The 22,010-nt window shown below is 45.7% G+C and overlaps 1 protein-coding gene across 2 annotated transcripts in view; it reads left to right on the top strand.

Annotated features, from left to right (window-relative positions):
• Positions 1–22,010, top strand: part of LOC126536805 (cell adhesion molecule Dscam1-like) — a 505,486-nt gene that overhangs the window by 340,367 nt on the left and 143,109 nt on the right. For both annotated transcript variants that reach the window (XM_055074009.1, XM_055074008.1), the window contains exon 4: positions 9,115–9,261. In XM_055074009.1, the coding sequence (XP_054929984.1) occupies positions 9,115–9,261 (147 nt within the window). The remainder of the gene's footprint in view (positions 1–9,114; positions 9,262–22,010) is intronic.

Below are 22,010 nucleotides of genomic sequence, written 5' to 3'. Positions count from 1 at the left end.
ATTTCTTTTTTCACGAAGCTGCCGAGAGAGCGCGACGCTTCAAACCACCAACATGATTATTAAAATTTGTTTTCTGTTTCTTTTCTCTTTTTTTCTTTTTCTCGTTGCGAATCCCCGCCTCGTCATCTGTTCGGAAAAACTCGTGCAGCGACGCAGTTCTCGTATTTCGCGTTTGCTCTCATATTTTTTTTTCTGTGTGTTCCTTGAGCCGCAGTTTCGTTCTGCTTGTTCGCCATCACGTCCGAAACGCAATTAACTCGGAGAAAAGGTCGGCCCCGCACGAACGCTAATTAAATTGGTCCTCTCGAAGTGCGCTTTTGCTCAGGCCATACTGCAGTACAACACTATACGCGCAGAACGGAAACCAAATGGGTGCATAACTAGATTTTGTGCGATGTATCAAAAAGACGTGGCCACAAATAGATAACCGCACATCATACTTCTCATTGTAGTCGTCTTGAAGCCTAATTTGATCAGTCAGGTTGTTAACCGCTTTGAGGTCAGACGCAGTGTTAGAACTGTGTGCGCGTTTTTTTTTTTTTTTTTCTTTGCGTCGTTCTTAATAGAATGTGCGCCTGCTCTTCTTTTTTACAATTATTTTGCAGAAAATTTCTTGCTTCGTTTCTTTTATTATTGTTTCGTCGCTCACCCTCCTGCTCCTGCATATTAATTTTCTTGAGGGATCCGGAAATTGTTTATGTAAGACAAATTGAAGCTCCCGACGCAAACGCGGTAACATATCTGTGGGTGGGTACAAAGATAGATTGGCCGTATTACAGTACGAAGATGTCGGAGTTATAAAAGATCGCCAGACACTGAAACGATATATTCTACAACTCCTACAAAGCCCGCACAGCAGCTGCCGAGCGCAGACTCCCCTTAAGAAATAACGCTGTAAACCAGTCTCGTTACAGTAATGGTTTTCTGTCTTGTAATAAGAGAAATGTCCTTAACCACGTAGCGCCCTTTGTATCATATGCACTACGCTACAGTTTAATATAACAACAAAAGCTCAGTTTAATGACGTTGTACCGGGAGACAAGAACAGAAACCGTCGGAGGAAAGCATTAGATAGGTTTACATACGTTAACTGACGGAGAGATTGCAAGAATTCGCTTCTCCATTTTGGATTTCACTTCTGTATTGGCTAAGCCACTAGTATTGACGAGAATTATTGATGAGAATAAAATAAATGATTGATGAGAATGAAATAAATAATACAGAAGGCAGTCGTTTCTCTTCAAGCATCTGTTTTCACCAGCTATGTGTTGTAAGCGTGGGTAAAACTGACAACTTAGTTCATTAGGTTAAGTACAGTGAGCGTTACAGGGTAGCATTCCCCTAGTTTTCTTCTGCTTTCTTTTATTAAATAATTATCTGCAGATAAAAGTTAATCATTGCTATTAATTTAATTGTGTTTGTGGCAATTGCTGCTCTTATTGTTGTACTTAAATGATAAAAACACGCAAAGAAAGGCAACGAATTAAGCGATTCTCATACGCCCGCTTGTTTAAAGAAGCGTCGTCTTTAATGACATTAGTCCGTAGACGACTCAGTTCAAAGAAATTATTGAACCAGTTGCCAGTACAATCCACAGAAAGGTGTGCCTTAATATGATTCAATAATTTTCCTTGAGCACAGCATCATTGTCGAGCTTCACTAACGAAGGTAAAATAGGAACGTTTCGTTTATAATAGCGTTCTTTATTTATACTGCCACCTTGTACGGTACGCGATACTATTGTGGCTCGCGTTGTTGCTTGAGTATTTCTTTCTAACGTTGCTGTGTTATGGGATATTGCTTGCATTTTTGCTTTGAGAGTTTCTTTGTAATGTAATCGTGTTATTTTGACTTGAATGTGAAAACGTAACTGTATGCTGTATGCGCCAACTGTTCAATAGCCAAGTAGTAGCCAGCGCCATATTTGTGCAATAACATATCCTTCTATCATGCCAATAAAAAAAAAATGACATCATACAACAGTTTCTTCGGCTCTGAACATATTTACTGGGACAACAGCAGTCTCCAACTGTGAAGACCCTCCCCTTATTTCTGCTTGTTCGCTTGCTTCTCTCTCTCTCTCTCTCTCTCTCTCTCTCTCTCTCTCTCTCTCTCTCTCTTTCTCTCTTAAATAATTGAGCTCACTCCCTACGGGCAACTGGACATGTAGCCAGCGGGAACAAGGTGGTTATTTTTGGGAAGGTGTGCTCGAATAAAAAATGTAATCATTTAAAGTAAAAGTTCGAAATAAATTATAATAATATTGATTTTGTAAACGCTAGCTATAGATACTATTGTAGCTCATACAGACGAGGACGCAAGAAGGCAAACGAAAGACACAAACACGGCGCCAACGAAAGGGCCCGTTACTGTGCCTGTGTATGTTTTTTGTGTCTTTCGTGTGCCTCCTAGCGTCCTTGTCTGTATGCACCACAACAGTACTCCAATATGCCATACGAACAAGCCCGCGTTGCAGTATTAGCTAACTATAAGTTCTATGATATTACAGAATGAAAATTGTGGATTATATAAATAAACTGAGTTAATCTTTGCGGTGTTCGCAACTTCGTCTCTATGACGTAGCAGTGCATGTTGTGGATATCGAAATACGTACATGGACAGGCTTTAGCACTCTCAGACTCCCCATGTCTAAGTCGGCAAGATTTACTTAGTTGACACTTATAGCATTATGAGAACTCTTGTTCGCAGCTGTTTGGCCAAAGACTTATGAGCCCCTTTTTCTTTCTCTTTCTTCTTTTTTTTTTTTTTTTTGCTGTTCCTAAAGGGTGGTTCCAGCCCTTTACTATATAATATACTTGATTCATTCAGAAAATCATTCTGCATCATTTTTTGTTGTTTTTTCGTTTGTTTTGTGTGTTATTATGGTGAGGTTACGTTGCGATGAGTGCAACAAGTTCCCAGAACTTGTGCAGAAGACAATCATATTTTCTGTTTACATATTTCGTGAGCAAGGTCCAAGCTATTACCTGGCCAACTTCCCTGGCCGCGTGGTATTTGAGATGGCCTTTAAACATACAGTTTCAGTCCAGTATTTCTTAAAATGTTCGTGTAAATCAATGTTTAAGGCGCCAGGAATGAGGAAGTTACCGTGCTGAAGGCTTCTTGCCTTTCGTGCTCCAAGAGTCCCCCCCCCCCTCCGCGAAGGGAGGGGGAGGGAAGGCTAATCAACTCTTAAGTTAAAAATTCTACTACAACTTGTGTTGCGAGTGAAACGACGCAATGCCGCGCCTACAAATTTGCAGTGCAGTGATTTTTTTCCCCTCTGCATTTGACGTGCTAGAAAGTTGGCGACTGTGAATTCTGTGAGCTACTGTGTAAACTACGTGGCATTATTGATGCGACGTCCTTCTTGGCATTGACGCCATCGAGGCTTTCTTCGTTGTTTTTTTTTAAAACACCCTGTATTTTTTTATTTTTTTTGCGCATACCCCATTGTGGATACGAGCCATGTTTGAGGCTTATCATTGTCCTATACACTGCATTTTTGCCGTTGATATCGTTTTCAGGAGCATGACAAAGAAAACTTGCACTTCAACACAACACCAGCTTGTCAAGAACAATTTCTGTCAGATATGCATGATGTCATCCTCTTTCATTACAGAATTGCTCGTTCGGCCTCCGGAAGGCCTGCACAGGCGCAACCACTCTCAGAATCTGGATGGAGCCCGGCAACTTGAAGTAATTGCCCAGCACCGTTGATGCGTAATAGCGCGGTGTTAAACGCGCCCGACCACCAAATACACATTGTTCCTAGTGGGGGCCAGTTGTGGATAAATTTCCTTTTTCCTTCCCCCTCAGGCAATATTAAAGCTCGGGATGACGAGGTGGCGCAAAGACAAAAAAATTATGCGTCGTCCTAGATGACAAGAGTCTTCGTCAGCGTAATGGAATGGACGGACGGACTGGACGGGCATAAGGCGAACCCACTTTCGTACGCTTAACTGCTGTTGCAGTAGAAAGTGAGTCCCGATTATGTTACAGCCTGGCGGAATGCAATGCCCTGTCGTTGAGGCTACTTCATCATGTTGTGGAGTGCGTGTACTTTTTCAAGCTGCCTCATGTTGAGTGTATATAGAAGTAAAACATCGGGTTCCTGTGCTCACGGGTCTCATTCCAAGTCCCTGTCGAGGCTACTACATTTTTTCTGGCTTGGAAAGGCGCCTGAATCTGACAAAGAAGGACGTGCCGTAAGTCAGTGGGGCTATACTAGTCCACGCTCAACCAAACTACGAACGCCCACACACCTTAAAGGACATACTTCCTTTCCAGAACAAGAACTGGCCGATATATATGTGCTACAGAGGGGGCTCGGAGTCCGTCTGTCCCTGGATCTCCTGACAGCACGCCAGTGGGAACGGAAACTGGTAACGCTTGACGGGCGGCCGTTATATAGTGGAGTTAGCTTATCGGGGCACTTTGCGGAATTATCGGGCGTTACATGGGATCTTAATGGGCTTGGCAATGTTCGCACAGTTGGTGAGGCATATACAGTGCATAACAATACGGACTAGGGTGTCTAATCCACAAGGACATACGGGGCGACATTGATGGCTTCTACCACAGTAACTAAAGGGTAGCAGTCAACGTAAAAAAAGATAAATGGCATATAATAGGTCAAAGATAGAACAAGCCTGTCGAACACGCCTCTAGAACAATATGTAACCAGGATGATGAAAAAGTAGAACAGTCATATAATGGCGTTGAATATGCAATGAGAAATGTCCATACATTTTTTACTGTAGTCATGGGAGACTTCACTGAGAAATCAGAGAAAAAGCACGCTTGAGAACAGGTAGTTGTAAACTGTGGCACCGACTCTAGAAATAGTACAGCAAATACGTTGGTAAAGTTCGCGGAAATCCATCGATTGACATCTGTCCCTCTGCCCTTTGAAGACTGGCCAACCAGAACTACCTCTGACTAGCTTTCTTGACTTGCTGTGTATTCTTTTTCTTTCTCTTACTCACATAGGCTCCCCACTGTATAGCCTAAGTAATGGCCACGTATTACTACGAATAAGATTACGGTCAATTTACCAATATTGTTCCGCCTCTCGGGTAAGGTGAAAGTAATGTACATCACAGATGAGCTTACTGGATTAAATATGAAAGACAACATATTCAGTTCAGTAATGCGTTGACTTGGGTTAGTTGGGCAAGTTACGCGTCTTTTGCGTTTTCAAATGTGAATATTGAACTCCTCGGAGACAGCAGTGCAAAGGAAGTTGTCCAATAATTCAAGTCTTAGAATTCACTGCATCAAGACATATCGGCGCCGCCGACTTTGTTTCTTGAGCTTAGTTACCAGTTATCGTGGTAACAGCGGTAACTCCAGCCACCTATGTAATTCCTTTGTGTTTAGTACTCTAATTAGCGTCCAAAATAACAGCGTTAATGACATTGCCGATGTTGTTCGTGCTGCACTATAGACACGCGTGCATGAACAAGACGGCTGTATCTCGCAACGCGTATACAAACAAGAAAAAAAATACTACTGTTGCCTAGCGCATAAAATGCAGCTCTCAGTAATGTTCCCATTGAGGGAACCCTTTCTAAATTAGTACTCTTGATTGTTCCTGGTGTCAGCTATTTATTTAATGGTAAGTAATCCTAATTAATGTTCGCGTTGCTGCGAGAACACGCACACTGAGACACACAAGGAAACCGTCTCCCGTATTAACGCCATCTCTCCAGGAGGGGTGTGAGGCAACGTTCTACAAGCGAAAGTGGCTACTGCAGACCAAGGACATCATCTTTCGGTTGATTCGGGAGATTTGTCCGTCGGCCTCATGGCAAGCGACCGCGACGTGCGAGCAGGCAGTTGTTGAGAAGGTGGAAGGAAAAAGTCAGGGGGAGGGGGCGAGACGGGGAGGTAAAGCCCACAGGCATAATTTGCTGAAAGGAGCCACGCGACAATTTGGCCTCAGTCAAGCCTCGTCGTTTAATGACGACAAGGCTTAGCGGCCAGCGGTACTAGGAGACGCCCTCTAACGACTTTTCGGTCTCCTTCTTGCTATGCTTCTTCTTTCGACTTGGTTTCACGAACTTCCATGTGTTTGTTTTTTTTTCCTCTATTTGAGCTCTCTGTTATGGGTTAGCCAGCAGCGCACAGCGTTTATTTTAACGCTTCGCAGAAGTGACGACGCCCGAGCAGAGAGGCAACGCGGCGCTCCCTAAGCGTCCGGTTACGTAGCATGCGTCAAGGAGGCATTCGGAGGGTCGTTTCTGGTTTCCCCATGGAAGATTTTGTTTATTTATTTCCGTATGTGCTTTAGCTAACGGCATATCTGCTCCGCCGCGGCTTACAACTAATGTAATTGTCGCCCTTTCCCCCTTCCCTCACACCCGTACATAAAACGAGCCAAGTGCTGAGAGAGAACATGACGACACACCTCGTGTCTCGTCCACTTCATTTTAGAGAACATGCCGTTAACTCCTCTCCGCTCCCACTTCTTTCTTTCTTCCTTTCTTTCTTCCTTTCTTTCTTTCTTTCTTTCTTTCATTTTTACATTGCACCTACAGAAATATTTGTCCATGACGAGAACTGTGTCCGGGGATTATTACTCGCTAACTCTCACCCCTCTCGTTCGTCCAGCCTAAGACCGCGATCATAGGCTGTCCTTTTTTATTAATGTTATTATTGTTATTTTATTTTTCACTGGAGAGAAGCTGATGAACGTTTCTTGCCTCTACATATTCAACGCCCTAAGCCAGGCTCGCCCCTATATGTGCTGCTGCTGTACGCGCAGGAAATGTCGTAACGCTCACGCGCCAGGGCGCGTGCTCGTACAAAGTATAGCGGCGCAAACGACGCCGCAGCCGCCGCGGCTTGCAACATCGGGTGCAGGCGTCCGGCGTCGCGTTGTACGGTCATGACCATCAAATGAGGCCATTATAGTAATACTGGCCATCGGCGCAGCTGCGAGGACGCGCGCTGTCCGCCTGGCGTTGAATACAAGGAGTGATTTAACGGCCCACTCCCTCGCTTCGAGTCTGCGGATTCTTCGGCGTTTTTTTTTCTCTTCTTTTCCTTTTTTCCTCCTTTTTTATTCTGTAAACTTCACTCCTCCTCCTTTCGAGAATGGCTGTCTCACGATCGTGGGATTTAAATGGATTTCGCGTAAGCCTGAAGTATCGTCGAGATTAGGTTTCATGGGCCTAACTCTCGATCGCTATTCCAGCGTTGCCCGCGCCTTATTGCATGTTGCAGATTGGAACAGTGCTTTTTCACACAACGTGTTCTTCCAAGGCTCTCTTCCCTGATTTTATAATGCGGGTTCTATAGTGTATTCTATTCATTGCGCTATGAGCCGTAGAAACGTTCCCCGTTATTTACTTCTTTTTCAGGGGACTGTGCTCTTATCTCGGCAACTCAAGGGACAGCAACGTTCCCTTAACAAAATGTTTACGATGAAATGTGCCAGCGACAAAGTTAAAAAAAAGAAGGATGTAACGTAAAGGTATATATGGCATCTTAAAGGTAATGCACTGACTAGGATGTTGGGGGAATATTAGTGTCAAGCAAATTTTACGCTTAGGATAAGGACAGAGTAGAATATCGTCGCACAGCTTCAATAACTAAACGCAAACTCTAGTTCGACAGCTCTGCGAATTAAGCTGAACGGGAAATAAGGCTCTCCTGCTTTGACGGGAGCATTTATTCAAACGGAATCAAGCCGCTTTCTTTTTCTATCCTTCGATATTAGGCTATTAGCGCGACGTGTTGAAATCCTGGTGATTCCATGAATAAATGTCGACAGGGGCGGAATGCCAGAACGCGCATGTACTCTGCGTTGGGTGCACGTTAAAGAACCCCAAGTGGTATAAATTAATCCCGCGTGCCCTCCGCTCTGGCGTCCCGCATAACAGATATCGTGTTGTTTCGACACGTCACGCATCTGATGAATCGAACCTGCGACCTTGTTCTGCGACTGTTCTGTTCTGCGATTGTTCTGCGACTGCGACTGTTCTGCGACTGTTCTGCGACTGTTTGTTCTGCGCATCTGATGAATCGAACCTGCGACCTGCGACCACGGAGTCACCGCGGCGGTTAGCTAACACTGCATAACTGTAAATTAGTTGCATGTTCTTGTTAACCTATTTGGCGCATTTCCTTGTTATGCTTCCCATTTCACCACTTCCCTATGCGATGTCCTTGGACCTTGAGTGCAACAAGTAATTAATTAATTAGTTAACTAATTAAATAAGTAGCGCGTTTCATACCGTGATGTCGTCCGAGAAGAACAGGTGCATAGATTGGCTTTACTACAGGAAAGAAACAATAGAAGAGCACCAACGAAAACATTTTATGAACCAGCTTTGCTGCTCATTTCAGCACAATGCATACTACACAGAGCTCGGCGTATGCCTGCTGCCTGCATGCAGTAAAGAAGAAAAAAACGTTTCGTGATATGTAACTATCATAGAACGCTCAACTATTATAACCAAAAGAATTAAAAAAATAATAATAAATAAACCACAGGATCGCGCAATGTTCTCTGTAAAAATCAGCGCCGGCAGGTCTTCCGGAAGCACCCTGCGACAAAGTATGCTTTAACGTGCAAGAGGTCGTTTCTATGCCCTTTTTTTTCCTTATGTTAAGCTTTCGCACTGATTACTCAATAATCTACCCCGTGTTTCACCGCCGTGTTTCAGCGCTGATGTATCGTTAAAGAGCGACCTTCGACCAGGCTGCTGCACCGCTATCGAAATTTCCGCGCCTGGTGGACCGTGGGGAAAAGGTGGTGCAACAAAGCCGCAATGAAATCTGCAGAACGGAGCCTTAATTATTTACTTTTTGTGTGTTTCTCTGTCACTCTCACCTAAGCCGCCATACACCCAGCTCCAATCGGAGCTCGCAAACGGGCACGTCGTCTGCTGCGAAAAAAAAAAACAAAGAAAGAAAGAAAAGAGAAACGAACAGACGGAACGAGATAAGAAGAAGAAAAAAAAAGAGAGAGTGCGCGTGTCTGCGATTGTTTGCGCGCGTTCTTGCATGGCGCTCGTGTATGTGAGTGCCGTGCCCACCGCACCCCACTAACGAGTTCCCAATACTCCCCGTGCTTCTGTCCTCCCTTCCCGCTCTCTTGCGCAGACAAGTACCAGATATCGACGGAGGGGGACCTAGTCATCGACCGCGTCGACATGGCCGACGCGAGGCGCAAGTACCGCTGCATCACGCGCAACGTTCTCGTCGGCGAGACCGTGTCCGGCTCCAGCTGGGCGCAGCTGCTTGTTACCGGTAGGTGATGGCGGCCGGCCAACACTCGTGTGCCGTACTACGCAGAACTACCCAACATCAGCAGCGCCGACCCGCACACCCCCCCCCCCCCCCCCCCCATGGCCACGCGTCCCTCCTTTCGAAACCCCTTTTCCCGCGTCGTCTCCGCCCTCTCAGCCCCTTTCTTGTGTTTTTTCCCTACTTTTCCACCCCCCCCCCCCTAACCCATCTCTTCGTTACCTGTCACTTGGCTCGGCTTCTACTCCACTCGCGCCCCACTTGCGCTTGTCAAACCCGTTAACGCGTCTTGGCCCATAAGCACCGCTGCGGCCCGATCACCTACTAACAAACGAACACGCAACAAGCCAACGTATATAGCTGATGCTTGCCTGGCGTGACTCTGTACTGCACAAACGGCGTTGAGAGCGGAACGATTTCATTTGTCAGCGCCAAATGCCTCGCTTTTCTTTTTCTTTTTTTTCTCCCCCGCTGCTGTCACGTGCGTCTGTTTTTGGGTTCTGTATCGCCTTCTGGCCGCATCTATAGAGCTTTCGTTCATTTTTTTTTTCTTTGTTTGATTCGGTCAGTCATTGCCAACTGCTACGTGCCTCTTCGCTACGCAGGTAAATCACCCACTCGTGGCTCTCTGTATACTGCCGCTAAAGGGACGATTCTCTGCCTGCACGCCACCGACGGTTACCTATGGGTTACCTATAGGTGCGGTGGCAAAGAGAAGCAAAAGCACTGAGAAAAGCGAGCGGTCTCCAAACGGGGTTCTTAGTTCCTGTCGGGTGGGTCTTGCATCTTATAGCATACTGATCTACGACCTGCCACGACACGGACATTTAAACTCTTTCGTACTATCTAGCCTACATTCGGGTTGCTGCTTTTATACTTGTTTTTCTCCCTCTTTTTTTTTTGTTATTATAAAGTATTAGTGCTAACGTTGAACGAGAGAGAGAGAGAGAGGAATACAGGAAGGCAGGGATGTTAACCAGTCAATAGTCTGGTTGGCTACCCTACGCTGGGGAATGGGAAAAAGGGAAGAGAGAGAAGGGAGAGAGAAGGTGTAGATACGTGTACGGACAGCACTTGAGTTAAAGCCGCTCGCCCAAACCAGAAGTTCTGAGAAAACACAAAGGTGCCTTCACTGCCTTCTGAGCTGATGATCGGTCGGGACGATGCTCTAGAATTGTCTGTTCACTCAGAGGACGATCATCTCATTTTCTCAATGTGTTGGATAAAGATTGTCTTTGTGCTTGAATTTGAGGACAGTGGCACAATAAGTGGTCAATGTTCTCTTCTCATCAGCAAACATCACATGCAGGACTATAATCTGCACATAAAGCATTAACGTAAAAAAGCGACAAAGTAACAACTGCACCTTTGGCAATAAGAAACTGGTAGAAAAAAGAAAAAGTTGGGTGCAGTAGTAGAACCACAGTCACAACAGGATGGTGGCACTGAATACCAACTCAAGCATTTACTGCATGAAAAGATGTGTATAAAACGTCTGCAACTGTACAATAGCATACGATATATTCTGTTCTGGATGACTTCCCTGCCTTTCTTTCTTTCTTCGCCCTCTCTCTAACTTGTTTGAAGGGTAACGAAAGAACAAATACAGTAGTTTCTAGCGTTTCCTTTTTTCCTCTTTCTTGTTCATGTACCACTTTCTGTGTTATCCATTAGTAAGCACTGCGTCATCTCTCCTCAGGATCTTCGTAATCACTTTCGGGCTGTTGTCTGCTGTATAAGTAACAGCTGCCACACTTAAGCCGTGCTATTTATTAAGATTATAACACGCGGTTTCTTAACATCTTAGCCACTTTCTTTGCTATGTTTGTTAGGTAAGCTATGTTCGAAGAAGATAACAAACTGAACAATCTAAAATGTTGTGTCCTTTAATTATGACCATTTCCTCGCTATGCCGTAACAAAAGCTCGCGTGCCCTTAATTTTCACACTGCCCATCTCATTTTCTGTAATCAAGTCAAATATTTACGCTGTTAATTAACAAAAAGAATAAAACTCGTTAGTGAGTAAACAAATAGCCCCCTTCTCCCCTTTACTGTGTTTCTTCTTTTTTTTTTTTGTAGTTGCTCTTGCCGTACTAGCTTCGACAGCCGAACTGGTCGGCTTGAGTGTGACATAATGAAGCTATATACGATACAACTATTTATCTGCTGGGGCGCTATAACGTAAAGCTATTCCAAACTTTTCTATTCCAATTCTGCTATCAGCCCTCCACGATTGGTCAAAAACTTTTTTCGACCACCCCCACTTCATCTGTCTGTCACGCGACGTCACGAAAACCGCTATACCTCCCCATATGATATGATGTGCACACACTGATTATGCATGATTTGTCAGAAAAAAGAAAAGCAGTTATTTCTGATTCGACGCCTTTTCGCCATTAGCCTCCGGCTATTGGTCAAAAGTTTTCGGGCTGCACTCACTTCACCTGCCTGTCACACGACGTCACAAAACCGCGAAAACTCACCGCGTCAAAGTGACGTGTACGCATTAAAGATGCATCAATACGCCGAACAAAACTGAATTTTCTTCTGAATAGCCACAGGCTGCCCCGTTCCGAAAGGAATAAAAGATGGCTGCCGCCGATCGCTCAGGCGCTGGCTACTCGCACCTGCCGGAGAGCATGGGCGTATTTGCGCATAATAAAACTTCTTGCGTGGCCGTGTAACGTTTTCGAGCACTTTCGGCACGTTTACCACCTGATTCTGCCAACTCTTGTTTGCTGAGTGTCCCTTCTAGCGTCATTCTTAAGCTTCCGTTGCATGCCGCCGCGATTTTCGACCAGCCACCGCAAGCTAAGTAAGGGAAAGCCGACCAATCGCAGGCGCCGGCACCACCCTCTTCATCCGGTTATCGATTTTCAGTGCACTGGCTCTGCCCCATCGAATCCCTCTCCACTTGAGCGGTCTCCTCGCCTCTTGTCAGCCAATAAGATACGACAAGCCGCTCAGTGTAGGCAATGTTATTCGTTTTTCAAGCAAACAAAAGTGACCTCTTATGAATGAGGAGAGCGTTTTATTGGTGTGTTCAGACAACCCTGCGGGTAACCGCCCGGTGCTTGCGTCGGTGGTTACGCAAATTTGACGTCAGGAGATTGGAATAGAAACATATTGGAATAGTTTTACGTTGTAGGGCCCCTGCAATCAATTCGCAGAAGATGCTGCAGGTTCAATCATTTTGATCACAAAAAGCATAACTTTGCTTGCAAGACTTGTGCAGCCACTTCTAATGAAAACTTGACTATCGTTTTCTGTCGAGTTATATATCCAATTTCTATTTAAACGAAGCAGCGTAGACTAAACAAGAAAGCGTTGACCATTCAAACAGCTTGCCACGAAAGTCTTTCAAGTTAGCGCTTACTTTCACAAAACAATACCCTATTATTCGTGCGTACCTGATGTAAGAAACGGAGCTATCGACGAGAATACACTTCAGCAATGGAGAACCACGTTTCTGGCTGCATTCGTATAATACTGCTATACATTATACTGCTATACATGCTGTTGCTGGGAGGGGTATCACTTTAGCACTCAGCAAAAGTTAACTTGGTCGTACAGCTTCCACGTGCCAGTGCTAGCCCAGTATCCTACACCATTCACAATTTTGTACATTCATTCACTAGTTCTAGTTAAGCGTACAATTTCTAGCAGAAACCACCACAGGCAAACCCGACCGAGAGCCGATGTCAGACAGATATAAAAAGACAAAAAAAGGGAAAGGAGGAGAGAGGCTGCGAACGAATTTGCAGCACGAAGGCTTACAAAATGATTTTCATTCTATACACGTCCCAAACACGCAGATGATTGTCCTCCTTTGTTTGCAGTTCTTCGTGCCCTAACCATGTTTCACCTAGTAATGGTTTTCTCTGCGAGCAACATAATTACCAGGGCTTTTGCAGCTAATTCGCTCCCTACAGCCTCCCTACAGTCTGTGGCGCTCTTATAACTTCGTTCTCGCCATTGTTACGGTGCGGCCGTCGCAACAGCTGGCGCGAGCACTTCACGACGTCGATACGGCCAGGCAGCATCGAAGTCCTCCCGCGTTGGTGCCCGCCAGAGTTGGTGGCCCATCCGCAGCGTCGCCCTAACTCCGCGCCCTCCTCCTCTTTTATGTCTCCTCCGCTCTCTCTCTCTTGCTTTCTCTCTCTCTCTTTGCATCCGTTATCGTAACGTGTGTCACCCGCCGGACATTAGACGCGCCAGTTTCGGCTCGCGAACTGAATGTGAATCCGATGAGGGCGCCTCTGCCGAAGCCGCGCAGAGGCCGTAATTAACGTCTCGTGGCTGCGCCCAGTGAGAACAGAGTGCGAGAGAAATAAAGGGAGAGAGAGCGGGAGTGATAGAAATAACGTTCGTGTCGTTTTCAGCTGCTGCTGCGAAAAACGGTCCTCCCGCTGGCGGCTGATAACTACTTCGCTATTGATTTTCTCGCGCCGCTCGCGACCTGACCGAAGTTTGATTTTATTACTCATTGTTAACGGTTATTGGCAAGATCCGCGCGGGCTGGCCCCGAATCCTAACACGAGCACCGTTCCGGGTACGCGCATGCGGATGAAAAGATGCCTCTCAAGTACCTAGGAGTAGTTACCGTACGAAGCACCAAAAATTTTAAGTGCCGATTAATCTGATCGCGTATTCTCATTACCACCCCAGCTTTTCTTACTCGTTGTGCTTTCATGCGACAGAGCGCCATTTTGCAGCAACACATAGTTTCATCTGCCTTTTAATGAGATTAGAATTTTGGGGCGGAACATCGCCCAGTTTGCGGTATGTTTGTTTGACCGTTCGTGTGAAGATCGTATCACATACGCACTGACCCAAATTGCCGACTAGCCTGGTGTCACTAGGTATCTGCGGACTGCTGTCTTGCTTAGCACACAACATGGGCTAATGGGTACGGGCCCGAACAGACAACATGCTGCTGGCTGCTGTCTCGCCTATAGTAGACAACTTGGGTCACTGTGTATGTGCCATTGGATATGTGCCGGAACAGGCAACTTCGGGACTCCCTATGTCATATTGGTATGTGACCATTCTTAGTCGATAACCCCCCTTCGAACTCTCCTCCGGCCAGCATGGACGTGCCAAGGTGACACGAGGGATATGTTGCCTAACTACATTAAAGCGACAGCGCCCCACCCGCACGGCCGCTTGATGTGTCCAGCGTGTCCAAAGGGAAGCGCGAGAGAGGTGCCCGGCCACAGCACGCGCCTCATACTTGGCACCCCTTTACATGCATCGTTCTGTGACCCTTCTTAACATCTCCGTGCCTCGACCAAGGAAGCTGCGTACTGCTCAGGAATTCGAGGAACGCAAGCGCTACCGCTATGCGGCGGAGCCGGTGCAGGCCCATGCCGCTCGCTTGAAGCAAATGCGAGCGAGCGACCACCAGTTTTATATAGACCAGCTGCACTAAAATATTTATGGCTGATGCACCGACAACACAAGAAAATACCTATCCACGTGAGCAGGAACTAGATTTATCCGTTCTGCCCTGACGCGACGTACAAAAGCTGTTTATGACGGTCGAATGGACATCCAAACGGAGCTCAAAGCGTTCCACCGTGACTGTGCTAGTGCTTTTCCAAAGGGGAGCTTCTGGTGAGTACCACTCCTTCAACAGGGCAAGACAAAAAAAAAACTTTGCCATTCTCTAGCTATTCGATCACGTTCACAACGTCCCGGTGAAACCACTTGCTAGCAAGTGCACGTTCCGCTCTTTCTGCGAACGGACGTGATGTTGTCAGAGCTCTGGCTCGAACCAGGCGTCTGTGGCCACTGCTTGATTCAATCTTACGCACGCTTGGAGATCAATGCCAGGAACTGTCACGCAAGCCACTCGCCACGACGTTCCTCTCTCTCTCTCTCTCTCTCCCCCCCACTCACTCTTCTTTTTTTTCCTTTCCTCATACCGTTTTCTTCTTCTACTCGCCGGCCCTGACACTCGCACACTTTCTTTATTGTCTTTTCAATTATTCGATGTTTCATTGGAACAACCGTTTCGGAAGCACTTGCATCGCTAACGCGTCTTGCTTTCGTCCGTCCTGACACGGTGCCGCTATTTCACGGCAAATGTGACGCGCGACCTCTATAAACATTTATGAGGCACATAGAAAAGACCTGGCGAAATCGATGTAAACAGCATGCACGTCGGTCTCGGTTTCCTAGTTGGGAAAAGAAACAGACGACGTTACGGCGCCTCGTACTTACGTCCCAAGCGCTACAGAAAGCGGACCTGCTTTAAGAAAGCAAATAATAAAAACAAAGGAGCTACGATTCTTTTTACTGGCAAAAAGGAATAAATCGCGGTTAAAACAAAAAAAAAAGAAAGAGGAAGAGAATCAATCTGCACCACGTCCCTCGTAAACCGTCCTCTGGTTCTTCTTTATCGCGTCGAACGAAGCGGCGGCGGACGGGGGTGAACCTGGAGATGCGGTTTGGGACGAATTGAAACGATCGCCGTTTGTTTGTGACGTTGATGCCTCCGTCTAAGGCCGAGTCGTCTTGGGTCTCCGCCCTGGGCGCAGTTCTTCCATAAGAAGAGAAAGAGAGAGAGCGAAAAATAAAATACACGTGTCCTCCACCACCCAACCCACTGTCCTTAGAGCGCGAATGAAAGAAACATCGCAAGAAATCGACAAATAGCAAGCAGGAGAAAGTTCAACTTGCGTTCACTGCGAACGATGCTCATGGGTCCGTACTTCTCGTTTGATTTCCTTTTTTTTTTGTCTGTCACGTGTACGTGCGGCGAAAGTTCGTTTCTTGCCGTCTTCTTCTTATTTATTTATTTCTTTTCGTTGTTATACCAAGGGAGAAAAGAGTAGGAGAAGGTCTATGTTGAAGGAGAGTTCGCGACGTCTACCTCTTTACGGTCGCGTAGTATGCGTTTGATGCAAAGTGAGCCAGCCGGGGAGACCATTGAAAAAAGAAAGAAGCAGGAGGAGGAACACGGCAAGCATACACGCGTAGTTGTCACGTCGGTGAAAAATGACGACCACTGCTTTCTATTCAGTCTGGCGAAAGATAAGCTAGAACGAGTGATTTCGAATTCCTGGGGTCGCGTGCTTACATCTTTTGCCCGTTCAACTCTCCTAGCTTTGGCCCGGATGGCGAAACACACTTTGTCAAGCGCTGTAGTCGTTCTTTCTCCATAAGTTGTATTTTATTTTCGAACTTTCTCATTTATGGCTGTACACCATCTCTCTTTTTTATAGTATTAGACCGTTGGCTTTTCCATTTATCATATTTTAGCCAGATGGAAAGCCACTCGCTTTCTTCTTCCCTTCTTCTTCGTTGTACGAGGACCAAAAAATGAATATAACGGCACTCACCACCGAGTTCACTTGAGCTTCGTGCCGTCTTTTTTCTGTCTATAAACACACGGAGAGGCAATTCTGCATTTCTCCACTATAGGCGTGCGTTTTGAGTGTCGTACTCTGCTGCTACAAAACAGCGAGAAAGATGACTTAAAGGAATGGGTATTTCCTTTTTTTTTTCTCGGACCACAGAAAAAAAGAATTGAAAACGACGTATTCTTGGTGGATCGCGCTGTTTGTGTTCTTTCCTGATTTAAAGTGCCCAGTCTCTCTAGTAGCCATATCTTCTTCAAGCTCTTACATCGAAATATCCAGTTAGTGCGGGTACACACTTGGTGCGGGTACATAGCGCAACGTAGCACCTATCTCTAGTCAACCAACCAGAAAGTATTCTAAGAGCAGAGAAGGGGCTTGTCAGCGTTTCATTTCAACTAATCTTTATACCCCTGCCGCATATTTACGAAAGTATTTCATTCTCGGGGCCGATGCCACACTTTTACTCTTTAAGTCGTTGCAGGCAATAATGTTATCTACAGCTTCATGCAATCGCGCAGTGGCAGTTATAGAAAACGTGCGCCACTATACACTGAATTTCATAAGCTGTAATCAAGCTGGTAGCTCAGAGTATCTGAACGCAAGTAAGCGTCTATGTGTGAGCAGAGAGAGAAAGAGTCGACTAGTCCGTCGAGTGAGAGCTGAACAACGCTGTCTTCTATTGCCGAGTGGTGTATTATATATATATATATATATATATATATATATATATATATATATATATATATATATATATATATATATATATATATATATATATATAAACTCCTTCTGTTAGATAGCATTTCATGCAAATGTTACCTAGGTGTCGATTTTATAAGTGCCTTTTTTTACATTTCTGATGTCTTTCACGGTGAGACCTGCAGTTCTGAAGTTTTTAGGCGACACTGGCCTTGGTGGCCACAGGTCAAAGCTTGAGGACTCCGTAAATTCCGAAACTACCCCCGGAAGAGTATAGTACCGGCTTTTCTGGAAAGCTTTTGGAAGCGCCCTTTCTGAGAGGCCTTTCTTGAAGGCCAAGAACAAAGCAGACCAAACGAATCCTACGACTAAACAACATATTGTTGCTATGTTACACGTATACGTGCCGCTTTGCCTTCTATTTGCAACAAGAATGGCCTCACTGTGAATGTTTTGGTCGCGTTCTGTTAACTTATCACTTTCTAACGTTAACCCTCGTTCCATGCCGCACTGTTGAAACTATTATTATTATTATATTTTATTTGAAAACATATATGCACTTGACAGGAAACGAAAGCAAGAAGTAGGCTGGCAACTGGCACCGGAAGGGGCGCAGCGCCTGGCGACTCTTCAGGAAGGAGGAGACAGAAACTTAGAAATAGTAAGAAATAGTAAGACGCCAAGGAAAGAGGAAAGAAAGAAGAAGACGACAAATAGGAAAGGATAAAGCAGAACACACACAGTACAGTTGACACAAAGTAGAGCCGGTTACTGCAGGTCCCGCTACTAAAGAATGTTAAAGTTGAAGAAATATTGTCTGAGGTCTTGTCATACGAAAACAGAAATAAGCGACAAACGTGAACCTAAGTTAGTTACTTCTAGAAAAATAAAGAAAGTACTGTTAGCGAGTTATATTTCATCCTTGAGTCGATATTCCTTACGTTGGGTGCGTCTCGACATTTAACGGGTCGGAATTTTATCATGACGTGCGTGGCCGTCTCGCCGCTTTGACGCAACAGCTTGAGTCTACACTCTCTCCGATGCGCCGACGCGAGCCGGACTTTATAACGCACACCACTGATCACCGCGTATCCCACGGTTTCTATCGATATCTGGAAATGATCAGAAATGTCAGCCGCCAGCATATTTCCTCCTAACGTACCCCTCGCTTACCAAGATAACGGGGATAAAAGAAAAGCTCTTCCTGGCACCGTATACAGCTTTCATCGAGATTCTTGTTGATTCGTTCATCATTCCTGCTCGCTTCACGACGACGACGCCAGAAATGCTGCAGCACAATTTTATGACGTCCGCAAGGAGTGTTGCTGGAAGAAGCGAGGCGGGAAGGAGGACGCAGCTACACGGCAAATAAATGGCCGAACCTTGTACGGGACGCCCGCAACAGGCCAAAGACAAGTGAGGCGAAAGGAAGGGTTGAGGAGGAAGAGGAAGGAGGAGGTGGAGAGATAGGGTGCGTCTCGTAAAGGCAAGAAGAGGGTGCGTTGCGCAAACTGCCGAACTGCAGCGCAAGCGTCCTTAGAGCTCGTTAATGAGCGTGGACAAACTGGGTGGACGAACACACGCGCGCACGCGCGCACATACGTTTCGACGTGCCGCGGGTTTTCCTGACTGAGCAATGGACTCATTAATAACCACCCCCTTTATTTCGCATGCGAACGACGAGACATCGGCGCTGGTCTCGTTTTTTTTTTTTTTTGTGTGTGTGTGTGTATGTGAAATCGCCTTTGCGAAAAACACTTATCATGCGCTGCTGCTGCCGGAGTGTAGTTGAAGATAAAACAAGAGAGCTACGGCTGGCTTAGCTCAGCGGACGCGAAGCGCGAGCAGAGAAAAAGAAAGAAAAAAAGAACGAAGGGAAGTGAGAGAAAATAGGGAACTAGAGCTTTGCTCTGGAGGCTGCGCCTGTATTTCACGTTTGGTGTTCCTGTATTCTTTTCCATGTCGCGCTTGCCCTGCATTGCCATAATTTGTTTTGTTTTTTGTCCTCATCACCATCACCTAGAAGCGATGGGACAGCGCATAACCGATGTAGTAAATAGAGTTAATTACACCGGCTTGCTCGGGTGTTTGCATTTCATTGGTCTCTTTCTTCTTCTTCGACATCTGTTCATTCCTAACCATTACCAACACCCGTCTTTCTTTCTTTTTCTCGTTTGTGTAAATATAGCACCACGTGACCGTCGAAGAACACTGGGGCATGCTGTGGCCGGCGTACCTTACGACCCATAGCGAGCTATCTTATTAACGTTGCACTTTTTGCTTCACATTCCGACAGCGCCGGCCCAGCACTTCCTGTCTGTACTTTCACTTCGCACACTAGCTGTTCGTCTGTCGTGTGATACCCGTTCAGTTTCCTCTTGGCGCGTTTGTGTGCGCGCGCCTGTGTCTGTGTGTTCCAGTTCCTGAGATTGTATCTCAGGGCGGGTGCGTGGAACGCCGCACTTACGGTGTTAATGAAGATTGCACCAATTTCGCTAATGCTGATGCGCACAGCTACGAAACAAGGGTCAAAGAACTGCCGACCTCTGTGTCGTAGGGTACCCCATTATGGCACCAATAAAATAAAATACCGCCGCGCCTGGACGCGACACGCATAGTGGGTGCGAGTGCTATTGGTAAGTGCACCATCTCACGGGTGAGACGACAAAGTCGTGCGTACGTAAATGTTCAACCGCTTCTCAGTCCTGTCAGAGTGTGGCCGGTGTCGCTTATCGTCAGCGAATTTCCGACTCTACTCATCGAGGCGTCTCCACGGTGCTTCAAGAACTTATCGCTTTATGAATCTCCTTATGCAGCGAAGATGGCATGATAACGACAGATTGGGCGTATGGCGACATTGCTTTTTACGAAACAATCTTATTAAGCACTGTGGCTTGTAGCAGCTTTCCGTGCTCAACGTTTCTTTTACAAAGAGATATGCTCATTGAATATGTGTTTCTGGTTTAAAAATTGTGCTTCTGGTTAGAAATAAGCGCAAATGCTTTCGTATTCATGATAATCAGAAAAGTGGCCCACCCGCTCGCCGTATATCTTTGACGGAGCACATTAGTTACATCGAAATATTATTGAAGAATTACGAAGAGTGTAAAGCGCTCATAATACTGCAAAAACTGTATTCTTAGGCACGTTGACTACCAATTCTGGTCGCTTTGTGCGGCTTAGTGGAAACCAAGCGGCGCATCGTATCATATCTCATCTAGCTTGTCAACTTAGTGGTTCATGCATGACATACTGCCAGCTAGAAAACAGTATCATAACTGTCGTTGCCTTCGTTATCATCGTCATTATCAGCTTACGCTAAAGCTATATGAAGGGAAAGGGCCATAAAGTGCGCGAATGGGCATTGTGATTTAATGTCTATTTCTCATTAAATGCTTTCGCAATCAACGCATGCAATTTACAAAGCAGTTGCTAGTGTTAGAAACATTGACAGGTCCCTAAGATAGAGATTTGCTTAGTCATCGTAACGGCCATGCTATTGTACATATGCAATCGTTTTACGAGTCCGGAAGTGCTTGCAAAAGAAAAGTGTACGTGAGAAAACTGTACGCACCCTTAAAAAATATGCTATAAGTAGGATCAAGATGAAACCTTGAAGCAAAACGGGGATAATTGTCATATCACCAGCAAGAGAAATATGATGATCTTGATAGATTCTTGGGGTAACATATAATTCTCGTTAATTGCCAATAACAGCCATTGGTACAATTTAAGTGTTTGCTGTAAGAGAACTAAACAATGACATTAACAAGACTATAAAGCAATAGGGCGTATATACCTTGCTGAACATACCGGTGAAGTTACAGAAGTTTATTGTAACTGAGAAAATCACAGGAATTTACCGAAGCTGATCTAACTGGAAAGCGTCGCACAGATCCCGTGGACACTAAATATCCACTTAAGAACGAAAGTCAGCTGGAAATGAAACTTCGTATAAATATGGGAGAGACATTGCACAGACTCAATCTCTAACCATGTGGATTAATTCGGCGAGCCATAAGGAATTCAATGATCTGCCCATCAACCTGCTAAAGCATGTTACCTAGTTGTGAAGTTATTTTTTAAATGGTGTTGTAAACATATTGGTATAAAGATTCCCAGCTGAAACATCTCCCCCTCCTCTGCCTTCCCCCTAACCAGATATAGTTCAATTGCTCTACGTGGCCATGTCGGCAGTGAATATTGTTTCACGAGATTGCAAATTTCAAGCTTTCGATGATCGGGCTGTCCAAGAGGTGCACCGAGATTGACGGCGTCAAGCACACGATTTACGCGGACGATGTCACGATCTGGTGCCCAGGCGGCAGCGATAGGGACATAGAGCATGAGGGACTGCGGGAAGCGATCGACGTCACGGAGCAGTATCTCGTCCCCATGGAGCTCAGGTGCTCACCTAAGAAGTCGGAACTCTTACTGTACAGACCAAAAAGAAGGGGACCCAAACCCATGGGCTGGAAACCTCTGGAGGAAACCGACATCACCCTGCGTACGAGGGACGAGAAAATCATCCCGAGGGCGGACTCTGTCCGGGTCCTCGGGATGACGATCGAAGCCAACGGTTCCAACAACCAAACGATCGTCCGTCTCACTAAGAAGGCGGGCAACACCATTAGACTCATCAAGAGAGTCACCAACCGACAGCAAGGCCTACGCGAAGACAACAT

This window comes from Dermacentor andersoni, chromosome 4 (genome assembly GCF_023375885.2).
Source record: "Dermacentor andersoni chromosome 4, qqDerAnde1_hic_scaffold, whole genome shotgun sequence".
In the NCBI taxonomy this organism is placed as follows: domain Eukaryota; kingdom Metazoa; phylum Arthropoda; class Arachnida; order Ixodida; family Ixodidae; genus Dermacentor; species Dermacentor andersoni.
Note: the sequence above shows the minus strand (reverse complement) of the source record. Positions and strands in the feature narration are given on the sequence as shown.